The sequence below is a fragment of the Rissa tridactyla genome, chromosome 3 (assembly GCF_028500815.1).
Source record: "Rissa tridactyla isolate bRisTri1 chromosome 3, bRisTri1.patW.cur.20221130, whole genome shotgun sequence".
Lineage (NCBI taxonomy): Eukaryota > Metazoa > Chordata > Aves > Charadriiformes > Laridae > Rissa > Rissa tridactyla.
This window is the reverse complement of record NC_071468.1, coordinates 67,011,326-67,024,592: the sequence shown is the minus strand read 5'-3', so window position 1 is coordinate 67,024,592 and position 13,267 is coordinate 67,011,326. Positions and strand designations below refer to the sequence as shown.

General features: G+C 41.5%; 1 protein-coding gene across 5 annotated transcripts in view; it reads right to left on the bottom strand.

Annotated features, from left to right (window-relative positions):
* Positions 1-5,614: 5,614 nt before the first annotated feature.
* Positions 5,615-13,267, bottom strand: part of ARHGAP18 (Rho GTPase activating protein 18) — a 68,849-nt gene continuing 61,196 nt past the window's right edge. For all 5 annotated transcript variants that reach the window (XM_054196216.1, XM_054196217.1, XM_054196218.1 and 2 more), the window contains 2 exons: positions 10,606-10,667; positions 5,615-7,961 (listed from right to left, as the gene is read on the bottom strand). In XM_054196216.1, coding sequence (XP_054052191.1) covers positions 7,870-7,961; positions 10,606-10,667 — 154 coding nt within the window. In that variant the 3' untranslated portion in view covers positions 5,615-7,869. The remainder of the gene's footprint in view (positions 7,962-10,605; positions 10,668-13,267) is intronic.

The window sequence follows — 13,267 nt, the reverse complement described above, 5'->3', positions numbered from 1 at the left end:
TATTTAAAGCCATGTCCACGCAGGAAAAAACCAAAACAAAACACACACACACACACTCATATTTTATGTAAGATTATAGTGAGCAGGCCAAAAAAGTGTTTTGAGGAACAACTTGTTAAGAGGCCATAAAACCAGTTTTTCTTTTCTCAGGAGTAGGACATCTGCTAGAAATTTATAAGACCAGTAATTAATGTGTAAATGCAGTGACCAAAGAAGAGACCGCAACGGAAAAACTAAATTAGTTTTCTGCATCTAAATTATCTCTTTAGGATTTACAAGAGCGACTCTGCAGGAACTCTCAAACCGAATTTCAGTAAGAAGCTATAACACAAATTGAGAAAATTAACCCTAGCTAGTTACCAGCACCAGATGGTCTTCACCCACAAATTAAACCAAAGTATGACACATCTGTATTGTTACCTGTAGTAATCCATTACTGAAGATAATACTGTTCTTTTATAAAGTCATGACTCATGAACCTATTGGAGTTTTTGAGAAAGTTCATATAAGCATGTGTATAAGGAAGACCTCAAAAATAAAAAATAGATATAAAAAAATCTTAATTAAGAAATTAAGTTTCCAAAAAGGGATAAACAAGTTTAAAAGATAAGAAAGAAAAGGTAGGAATGCACAGTCTTACTGCAGGGAGGCGACCAGTGTAGCACTCGGGACCCTGCTGCTCCATACACACCTGATCTCAAGGAGGGGGTGAATAAATAAAGGGATAAGGTTGGTTGCTGATTGTAAATTATTGAAAGTTTTAAAGAAATGAACTACACAGGGCTCCAGACGGACCTCATGATACTGGTGACCTCGTGACTGACTGGTGAAAAATGACAGATGAAATTCAGTGTTAAGTATAAAGTAATAAATATGAGAAAAAGTCCCAAACTCTATTCACAGAGATTGAACCTGAACCATCAGCTAAGCGTTCTGAGGTTATATAGATATTATTTCTGCCTTTTCCTCTGTGCATACTGTAAATGGAGCACACTGGCACAGACAAAAACATTGTACAAAGTAGACCTCTACCTTTTGTCTCTATGTTACTAACTGCTCAAATATTGCTAAAAGGCCTTATATCACAGCGGGTGGGCTAAAATTAGCTAAAAGTAAAGGTAGAGACAAATGAAGAATAGCCTATCTAATCAGTACTGCTCACACTCAGCGTTTCTTAATGGAATCTTTAGGAAGTTATTTTTGTAACCTTAAGGACATCTCACCAGTACACAGACCTGTGAGACAGCACCTAACAGACGCACTGGGATATCAGTCCTGTCACATCAGCATATCTAATTATGTCATTTAGTTGTTTGTGCTAATTTATGTTTTATGTGCCAATTTGGTTTTTCCTAGAACCAAGTAAGTGTTTTTAGAATTCAGTGTGCCACAGCCACAGGTGTCTTGGCAGAAAAAAAAAAAAAGGGAAAAAAAAGTTCTTTCCTAGCTTTACCAATGGTGTACCACTGGCTTAGCAAGTCCTGTACTAGCTCAATTTCTCTTATAATGATCCAAGCAGATTTGATGTAGGCAACTTAGAAATTCTTTGGAAAACATGAAGAGCAGAGTATTGCAATCACGTGCATTCTATATATACACCCCCCAAACCCCCTCATTGTGATTACACAGAAAAATTCTTCTAATTATGCTGAATTTTCACTATAATTTTCGTATACCTGAACTTCTAACTATGTCAGAATTGATTGTTCTCTAATTGCTAAACTCAACAAGAAGAAAAATCTCATTTCTTTCTGGTTCACAATGGCACATTAAAGCACCAGCAGATATTTTTGCCAGGACTCCAAGACTGCATAGTAAGGTTTCACCCTTATCGTACCCCACAAAATGCTGCTTGTTTCAAGATCAAGTGTTTTAAACAAAAACAGCATCCCAGATGGATGTCACCTGGCTGCATTCCAAGATTTTACAGTCACAGAAGCAAAACATTGTACTGAATAAGTATGAGACTGACACACAGAAGAAAAGGAGGCAGACCGGGATACTGAGATGGGCAACTCTCAGCTCTTTCACAAATATGCAAAGCCCCACAGTGAGAGCCTCAGCACCATTTCATCTGCTCAGGCTCTGGTTCCTGCTTAAAGAAACTCCCTTCACACAGCCTGAACCAGATTTACAAATAAAGACAGCTTCTGTCAGACTATAGCAGAGGAGGAGCATCCAGAATAAGGGCTTGTGAGCTCATTTGCGTTATAACTTACAGAACACAATGTGGGAAGGTACCAGAATGTAATGAAGACAACTAAATTAGGTTAGAAACACTGTAAGTTTCAGACTAATCCAAAATCATAAGACAAGATTTAAATCAAACAACTCTTCTCACATTAGGGGAAAAAGTGAATAAGCAAGAAACTAGTTTTCAGTTGCTAATCCAACCCAGCCCAGGGTTTGGAACCTCAGTCAGACACTCAAACATTTCCAGGCAATTACGTCTTCCCTCATTTATTCTGGGTCATTTGGAGCGAGATCGTACATCTGCGTGTTGATAAACCACAAGGGATACTCGAGTAACTCATGCAAGCTTCTAATTTTCTGCTATCCAAAGCTTTCCGTCTTCACAGTTTCATTGTGTCCGATCAACTGGACACTGCAGTTGTACCTGCCTGATGCACCATCTCAGGCAAATGAGTTACGTACTACATACCTAGCTGCAGGTGTGAGAATAATACTTTAAATACAAGAGTTTAGGAAGTTGAAGAGCTCTCTGCAGTTGACAGGATGGACGGCAGGAAAGAAGACAGGGACACAGAAGTGGCCATGTCGCGGTGTGACATGGCACGGCCACCTGCCGCCACCCCAGCACTCCATCCCACAGCTGCCACAGGAGAAAGAGAGAAATCCCATGGGAAATAAGCACAGAATTGACTGACCTGCAGGACCTGATCTAGTGACGCATAGATCCCTGACACTAGATCCCTGATCTAGTGATCAGACTGTTGACAGGAACTGAGACAATTAAACCAAAACCCAGGCATTTTCAAGAGTAATGCATTACAGAGATGCAATGGTAACAGAAAGGGGGCAGCTCATTTGGTAGGTAAAGTACAGAGACTTTAGCTCTCCATGTGAATGAGCATTACTTACAGATTCTAGAGTGCCCCAGGAAGAACGAATTATCCCAATTACCCCAAAAAGGACTAATCAAGGAGTGGTAACATCTGCAGGGATGAGCCATCACCTCCACCTCCGTATGATCCAGAACAGAGAATCTAAATGGCAAGTTATATTCCCACTACACTTTAAAACCTGCATGTGAAGGCTGTCCTTGGACACTGACCAGTTTCAGATCTGATCTTTGTCCAGGATGAAGGTTAATTCCCAACAGACCTGCAAGCGGAGAGAGGAGATGTACGGCTGCCCGCCTCCCCGCCTGTGTGAGCACCATGAACTGCAGGTACAGCTCAGGCTGGGAAGGTGCTCACCTGGATGCTGAGTCCAAAGCAGATGAGGGATGAGCCGTACGAACCAGCAGCTTGCACCACAAAAGCCAGCCCAGGAGAACAACTGTGGTAGCCTGAGCAACAGCTACCCACATCAAGTCAGCAAAGAAGATTCAAAAGTCAAAAGGCAACACAAGCAAGTGCTTTCATGGGCATCCAAATGCCCGATACCAGTTCCCAATGGCTGGCTGTGAGCTCCAAGTGCAGCTGCCCTCCACGGTCAGAGCATCCGTACATTCCCTCTCCTGCATCTGTTCTGATGCCTAAATAAAGGTTGAGTTTATGCTGTCATCTTCCCTTTGATCAAAGCACTTGTACTGCCTCTGCCTCCCTTCCATTTGCCTTGTTTCATGAAGCTTGGAGAAGCTTAATTATTTTTGAGACTTGCCCTCCCCCCACTCCGTTTGCCAAAAACGACCAAAGTCTGCCAACAGATTCAAAAGTAATTAGGGGAAGACACACACAGGCAGCAAGATTAGCCCAGACGCCTTTCCTTTGGAGACCAGGCTAAACCCGACAGTATTGTATTTATTAAAACAATACCCTGAAGTCAGATTCATGATTGCTGTACTTCTGTTACTAGCAATACGGCAGATTTTTAAAACAGTTTTTGGAGGATTATATTCGGTTTCTACAAGTCAGATTGATTTCACCCTATCTAGCCGCAGGCAAGCCATTTATGAACACTTTTCCCATTCAGTTCAATGGAGATGATAAGTACTTACCTGCCTCAAATGTGGTCTGTGTGCAAACACAAACAGTAGTTTGAAGATCTTATAAGCACTGCTCTATGTAAAAAATAATTATTATAAGTATTGCTGTAAGATTAGTGCATATGCATTTTTTTCTTTTTGAATGGCCGCAACCTTTTAAAAACAGAAGCACAACAGAGGTCTAGCCCTCATTTATATTTAGATTTGATACAGAGGAAATCATTCATTTAGCAAATCTTTTTCCAAGTTAGCTTTCTGCTGCAATTTAACTCTTACTACTTAGTAAAAGAGCATATTTTACTGGACAGTTCAATTGCTTTTAAGAAGAATATGTGACAAGGAAATAATAGTCGGGAAAAAGTTTCAAGCAGGCTCGCTTGAAATATAAATGCTTGAAATACTGAAAGGCCTGAAGGAAACTCTGCCAGTGCTTCCAACACATCCAGACCCATTCATCTTCCTGCTCCCTACTGCCTTTGTGAAACCTCACCAGTGCACTCACACACACTGCTTGTTGACCTGCAACACGAGAAAAGGCTGCCATGCTGCTGGTCACGCAGGGACGACAGCTTTCTTCTTAGCGCCTGTGGATGTCCATGGATAGCACGTGCACCTCATGCAAGGTGAGGAAGTCGAGGAGGCTGTGGAAAATGAGTGGAAACTCTTTGGTCTTTGAAGAGGACAGACACTGCGAGAAAGGTGTCAACACCCCACGCAAGCATTCGGACTCTCTCACACACCCCCAGATATATATTGGAAGATGATTTTTGAGCACAAAAGCATCCTTACATGCTCCACAACATCCAGGCAGCAGTACAAGGGGCAACTGCCTGCTTCCCCACTCCTTCTTTCCCCCCATCCCAGTCCTGCATCCCCACCACTCTGCCTACACAGGGTTGCACACTGTTAAATCAATTAACCTGTCAGCTGGGTGAAAAAAAACCTGTGGATGTGATTCCCAAGTCATCAGTCAAATGATGATAAGTTGCCAAATTTTCCTGAATAAGCAACGCAGGCAGCATTGTCATCTTAATTATAAAAGATTTTTATCAGCTTACTTGAATGCTTTTCAGACTTCCCCCTTGTGCCCTAATTTAATTCTTTAATTATGAGGAATTAGGAGCCGGTATTTTCAATAAATGCTGAAAGGGTTGCTGTTCCCTCACATATACCTAGTAAGTGTTGTATTACAGATTTAGCTAAGGTGCACTATGATTGCAGCAAACTTTTAAACTTCTAGACTGTATTTCCTTTTCCAGCAGGCATTCAGGTTTCAAGACTCTTTCTAACTTACTATGTAACTTATCAATCTCTCTTTTCATACACAAAACTACAAACTACCTGAAAAGATATAAAGTGTAAAATTAAAAAAAAAAAATCACCACTTATTGCTAATTGTATATGTTTTACATACAAATATAATAATTCAAGTGAGAAAACAAGTCAGAAAAAAACACCATTTAATTATAAAAGAGCTTTTTAAATTAAAAAAGATAATGGCACTAAACCAGAAACAAAGTTATTTAAGAGATCATAGCCACGGGGCGGTCGTAATTTTATACTGAAACTGTACAGCTGTTCCTATCATCTGCACTTTGCTCCTGATTAAAATAACATCTAGAGTTCCAGTAACAAGTAATCTTTTACAGAACTATCATGTATTATGAAAACACACATCATTTTTGTATTACATGATAAAAAAACCTTATATTTATTACATTAGATTCATAAATATTTACCTAAGCATTGTACTGGTTTTCTACTCTATTCCTTCACATTTAAAGAACAGAGAATGTGGTTTGTTCTATTGACAAAAGTGATTTGTCTTACAGGGTTTGCCTACAGTGGCACAGGGCTGTACCATGTAGGGGCACCCAACTAGACGGAGCATCAAGGGCAGTACAGTCACATTAGAACTATTTCCTACGTTATTTATCCTGCTTTTGAGAATCCTGCTTCCTTTCCATATGAAGTCAGCCTTCAACCTCAAAAAACAATAAATAGTTACGCCCCCAAAATTGTTCGTATGCTGTGGATAACTAATCAGTAGATGTCTAATTTTTCTGTGACCTTTCAGAGTTCTGTTTCATTGCTTATCTATTAAATGGAGAGTTACAGTGGTTACTTTGGGAAAAACACAGTCAGGGCCGGTATCCATAGCTCTGCAGAAGGGCCCTTTATTCCTTTAATCGGCTTTGATCAAGTCAAAAAAGATTTAATTCAGTCCTTGATTGTATGTAGAATATTCCCTATAAGGTCAATATAATTGTGTGTGTGCTTTGAAAGAAAATGTTTCATTCCAAGGATATAATTTCACAGTAGTTATTTCGGGTAGTCAGAGCGCTTAGGCATGGCTGAGCTAGTTTACAAATACATTGTAAAGTGGTACACAAGTTTGTGAGCCCAAAGTGTTGCTGTGGGACCGGGGCTCTGGAGCTACAGTCCACAGCTCTTTGTGCTGCAACAAGCCACATCAGTCTATAATTCATTACCAGTGAATTCCACAGGGAGCTTTCAGTTCCTCCCTGCAAAGAGAAGGATTTCACCGTTGGACTATTAATTTTTGAAGTGGTTTAGACATCATCTATCAGCATAAGGGAAATCAGAACTTGATTTCTAGCCTCATCCAGGATAGACCAGACATGGTAGATAATATCCAAAAAGCCCATGTGAACTCCACAGTAGACCTTTACACTGATTTTGAGTGAAAGGTTTGGTGGTTTGCTACCTATGAAATTTAGACTACATTTTCCCTCCACAGTTATTTTATTCTTCCCGAACATTTTTATTGTGCTAGTAATTGGCAGGTTTTGGCAGTTCACAAAATGTAATCTATCAGAAGTCCAAAAAAACTGAAACCAGTGTATGTAACGTGGCTGCATATCATTGCTGAAAACCCTAAGGTCTTTACACTGCATGACAATATTCCAGAAAGGACACTGCCAAGAGTGGTGAGCTTTAAAAATGACTCACCTTGTCACATGGTCCTTTTTTCTTTTTTTTTTTTTAAATAAAATCAAGAATACAATCAACTGGAATAGAATAAAAATGTTTAAAAGATCTAGCAAAAAAGATGCATATAAAGCATTTTCACAGTTGTTTTAAAATAGTTTTCATCAAACTTTACCTAGAAAGTCAAAAAATTTAGGACTTCCAAAGACAAAATATATTGCATTGCAGTTTTTTCTTGTGAATTTCACACTTGGGAAATTCATATGACTGCGTTTAGGTATTTTTAATACTGTACCATTCAGAAGTGCTGATCAGGATTTGGTTCTCCAGTGTACTAACACTGTAAAGACCTCTATGAACACACAATTCTACACAAACAGATTGTAGATCTCTATTATAAAGGGGTTAAACATCTGTTTGAAAAATAAATTCTTCTGGAACAAGACCTACCAGATGGGAGGTAGATTAGTGCCATTACAATATTTAAGGTACTTATTCTCATTTCAAATATGAGTGGGAAAACTGTGCTATCTCCAAAATTTTGCTGTGAGTAAAACTGAAAATTTACTGATAATCACTGTTGGGTTTCCACCAGTGTTTTGGTTTTGTTTTTGTTTTTTAACTGGATACGGTTCTATTAATATAAATATAACACAGCTGAATGTTGAAAGGACACGCTATCCCTTTGAAACATTCAGCCTTACAAAGTAAGTCCACAGGTTGTTCTTTTGCCATTTGTTGTGAGCTTAGCTCTGCTTAGATTTTATAACCCACTCAGCATTTGGGTTGAGCTGGTATAGGTCCTTCATGTAGGTATCATCATCAAGGCAGCGTTCTCCTAGAAATAGAAGAGATATGTGGTTACATCAGTACCAAAAAAGAAAGTAAATGATTTTCAACATTCCCGTCACTGTTTTATTCAATTTAGCTTTTCAGCTAAAACCTAGAAGTGCCCTTGCCCTTCCAGTCTGTCTTGGGAAGGAAGGAGGACAGAGGAAGAAGGAAGGAGAGCAGGGGCTGTGCCACCTTTGTGGAACGTTCTAGGTCAGATTTTTCACACAGACCACGCACATGGGAGCTCTGCTCCGCAAAGGTTTAGGGAAAAAAGGAGCAATGCCCTGGTCCTTTCGTGGTTAAATGCAAGCACTAGTTTCACATTTGCTTAGAAGCCCATTAAAATTTCAGGTTATTTTCTCCTTCTCACATGGAATGTTTGAGCAAGGCTTGTCCTTGCTAAGAAGGTATTACTCCCTGTCCTGCTCCTCTTGGTCAGCAGTTCTGCATAGCACTTGTAATGGTTACTGTCCTAGGAGGGAAAAGTAGCACAGTGTTCTTGGTGCCTTACAAGCAATTTATTTATGTCTATTGGCTATGATGAAAATACCATATGCTGATCCATCAAGATCTGCATACTCTTCCCGTTCCCCCACAGGCAAAGCATTATCTTATGCATTTGCAGTTCAACATCACAGCCCCTCTCCTACTCCACCGTGCAAATGGCTGGGATAGATGGCTCATGTGCCAGCCAGATGTTTCCAGCACAAGCTCTCCTGAAGCAGGAGGTGAGCAGGGGTGCGATGCTGCAGCTGGGTTTGTCTGCCAGCTCTTTGGACTCCCTGCACAGAGTGGGGAAGGCGGCAAGACTCCCTGCTCAACCAGTCTCGGTCTCCATCTGCTCCCTCTCCATCCACTCTCCCTGCCAGGTGGCAGCCTGTCCTCCCTCAAGGATTTTTATCCCAGCCTACATGACCTGTACCGCCCATGCTGCTGAACTAGGCCCTCTCCCACACACAGTGCAGCATGTTCAGGCAGTGGTTTGCCAAGTCCGCATCCAGTCCCGGTCACGAAGCAATGGCAGAAGTCCCATTCAGTGCCCTGAAGCCCTTTAGTGAACTGAGTACTCAAAAATTGTCTGGAGACTTCAGCAGCTCCATCTGCTAGGGGACAGGATGGCAGGATTGTGAATGTTACAATTATGAGCGTAAGCATATAAGTGTATCACAAGCCTGTTGATTCTCATCCCTTTTGATCTCCCTCTATGTGAGTCAGTCACACTGGGCAGAATGAGGGAATGCAAAGATCGAGACAGCTGGTGTACTTAAACCTGTACAGCAGGTTAAAGTCAGGGAGTTTCTCTTATCTCAGCTGAGAGTATTAATAAGGACTAGTATTTGTAAGGTCTGATTAAAGTTGAAATTGTCTGGAAGTAAACCATTCAGACAGAGGAAACATCTAACCTTTCTATCCTATTTCATAACAAAACAAAATAAAACAAATCGGCAGCTAGCCATGTATTTTCTCTAAGAGACATACAATTTCTATCACAAGTTTAAATTGATAGTAGGTTGTTCCAGTTTCACTGGAATTCTGTTACAAAAACTTTTTTTCTACAATTCTACTTTTTTCACCTCTGTACAATAAACAAGATACTCCTCTCCTTTAAAAAAGTCTTACATCTGGGATCCCAACCTGCTCTAACAGGCATAGCAAATGTATGTACATATTGGATATGCAAGAGAATATATAATACATTGATCTGGCATCCATTTATCTCAGTAACTTCCTTATTGCCAACAGACTTAGTAAAAACACTAAAACATCTGTTGTAGGGAACATAGGAAAGTGTTATTTTTAATTTACTTTAAGTCTTTTGGTTTCGACACACACACAAAAATACTGATTTAAAATAGTGATTATGTAAAAAGGAAAAATGCTAGAAATAGTAATTTACATACTGGATTTCAACTTGCAGAGTACAAAAGTACTGGGTATTCATGGAATTTTATAATTTCAAATAAAGTTTAACAGGTCAAAGTTAATAAGGAAGAAGGAAATGTAAGTCCAATCCGATACTATTTTCTAGTTCTCTGGGGTTTTTTGCTGAGCATATGAAAAATACTGTGATTAGAAACTGACTTCCAATGCAAAAATACTTTTGCATTCCTCAAAGAAAATTTCAGAACTGTGTTCAAAATTATCCTTTGGGGTTAACCTTGCTGATCTGCTATTTACTTTAATCAAGAGGATCTGGAAGACACAGAGCAGGAAAGACTAACCGTTGGAAAGTTTTATCACTAAGTCATCTTTCTGGTTGAGCGTTTTTTTCCCCAAAGGAACCTGCAAGCAATGCTCAAATGCAGAGCATGAAGGACTTCAAATTCACTTATTATGCCTCAATACAAAAAGGTGAATGACATGAACTTCAAGCACCTTCCTATCCACCCTTTCTGTGCTTCTTCACTGTACACACATATCAGGAACACCTGTTACAGCTGCTGTCTTCCTCTGGGAGAGATAATAAGATACTACTAATATGATGATCACACCAACATCTCTGCTTCCTTCTCCGCAAGGTTAACTGTCTGCCTTAGTGTCAGGGAGAACTAACGATATGAATAAAAAAGCAACCACAGTGAAGCCCATGGACAACATGCCAAGGAATCCTATTCTAGCAAAAGAAGTTCTTCAGAAGCCATTCTTACCAATATTTCCTCCTATTTCATAAAGAAAGACCTCTTCTTTCTTGAGCGTTTGGACATTTCCGCTGTCAAGAACAAAACACAATGAGCAACAATGAAAGAGCTTGTACACTGGCCATACAGATGTCCCCGGGAGAAATTATGCTAATTAAGATCAGCAGTGTACCTGTCATAAACCTTCGTGTTTATACTCATTTATTGATACAGTAAATGAACAAGAATACCCTTGCATGCTAGTGCAAATTAATAGTCCTGCGAGTGAGCAATACACTATAGAAAAGGTAAAATAAGATAGATGTGAAGAAACTGTGGAGTTTAGAAAAAAATTCCATTGTTATTAGCAAGTAGCCTGATATTTACCCTCTGATTTTTCTTTCACTGCTGCTGCAAAAATAAGTATTCCCCTCACACACTTCATATTTCTGAAAAAGCCTTATGGTTGGGTGGGAGAAACTACATTCTTGCTGGTTTTGATTTTGCTGCAACTAAAAGAAGTAAAAGAAAAGACAGGGGAAGAATTTCTGTAAGCTTTCTATAAGCAGCTGGGGGAAATTTTGCGGTCACTTGCCGTTGTTCTTGTGGGGGACTTTAACCTCCCAGATATCTGCTGGGAATACAACACAGCAGAGAGGGAACAATCCAGGAGGTTCCTGGAATGTGTGGAAGATAACTCCCTCACACAGCTGGTAAGTGAGCTGACGAGGGAAGGTACCCTCCTGGACCTGCTTCTTGTGAACAGGGAGGAGCTTGTAGGGGAAGTAAAAGTTGGTGGCCGTCTAGGGCACCGAGATCGTGAAATGATCGAATTTCTAATTCTTGGAGAAACAAGGAGAGGGGTTAGTAAAACCGCCACCTTAGACTTCCGGAGGGCAAACTTTGACCTGTTCAGGAAACTGATGGACAAAATCTCTTGGGAGGCTGCCCTGAAGGATATAGGAGCCCAGGAAGGCTGGGCATACTTCAAGAGAGAAGTCTTAAAGGCACAGGAGGAGGCTATCCCCGTGTGCCGAAAAACAAGTAGGTGGCGAAGGAGACCGGCCTGGCTAAATAGGGACCTTTGGCTGGACCTCAAGAACAAAAGGAGTGTCTGTGACCACTGGAAGAGGGGGCAGGTCTCTCATGAAGACTATAAGGATATAGCGAAGCCATGCAGGGAGAAAATTAGGAGAGCCAAAGCGCAGCTAGAGCTCAACCTAGCTACAGCTGTTAAGGATAACAAAAAATGTTTCTATAAATTCATTAACAAAAGGAGGATTAGGGAAAATCTCCCTCCCTTATTGGATGCAGGAAGGAAACATAGTCCCAAAGGATGAGGAAAAGGCTGAGGTGCTCAATGCCTACTTTGCCTCAGTCTTTAGCAGTGGAATGAGCTGTTCCCTGGGCACCCAGCCTCGTGAGCTAGGGGACAGGGAGGGGAAGCTGGACGAGGTCAGCACAATTAAAGAGGAAGTGATCAGTGACCTGCTACACCACTTGGATGCGCACAAGTCTATGGGACTGGATGGGCTACATCCAAGAGTGCTGAAAGAGTTGGCAGACGTGCTCGCCAAGCCACTTTCCATTATCTATCTGAAGCCATGGCTAACTGGGGAGGTCCCAATGGACTGGAAGGTAGCAAATGTAGCGCCCATCTACAAAAAAGGCAGAAAGGAGGATCTGGGAAACTATAGGCCTGTCAGTCTGACCTCGGTAGCAGGGAAGGTCATGGAGCAGATCATCTTGAGTGCCATTACAACTCATATAATGGACAAGCAGGGGATCAGGCCCAGTCAGCATGGGTTTAGGAAAGGCAGGTCCTGCCTGACGAACCTGATCTCCTTCTATGACAAGATGACCCGATTATTGGATGAGGGAAAGGCTGTGGACATTGTCTACCTAGACTTTCGAAAAGCATTTGACACTGTCCCCCATAGAATTCTCATGGAAAAACTGGCGGCTCATGGCCTGGATGAGCATACGATCTGCTTGGATCAAGCACTGGCTGGACGGGCAGTCCCAAAGAGTGGTGGTCAATGGAGTTAAATCCAGCTGGTGGCCAGTCACAAGTGGTGTCCCTCAGGGCTCAGTGTTGGGGCCATTTCTGTTTAACACCTTTATTGATGACCTTGATAAGGACATAGAGTGTATCATCAGCAAGTTTGCAGATGACACGAAGCTAAGCGGGAGTGTTGATCTACATGAGGATAGGGAGGCTCTACAGAGAGACTTGGATAGATTGGATCGATGGGCCAATGCTAATGGAACGTGCTTCAACAAGGCCAAGTGCCTGGTCCTGCACTTCGGCCACAACAACCCCATGCATCACTACAGGCTTGGGGAAGTGTGGCTGGAGAGCTGCCTGGCAGAAAAGGACCTGGGGGTCCTAATTGACAAGCGGCTGAGCATGAGCCAGCAGTGTGCCCAGGTGGCCAAGAAAGCCAATGCCATCCTGGCTTGTATTAGAAATAGTGTGACCAGCAGAAGTAGGGAGGTGATTGTCCCTCTGTACTCAGCACTGGTGAGGCCACACTTTGAGTATTGTGTCCAGTTCTGGGCACCTCAATATGAGAGAGATACCGGGGTGCTGGAGCGCGTGCAGAGGAGGGCAACGAAGGTGGTGAAGGGCCTGGAGAATAAATCCTATGAGGAGTGATTGAAGGAGCTGGGACTGTTTAGTTTGAGGAAG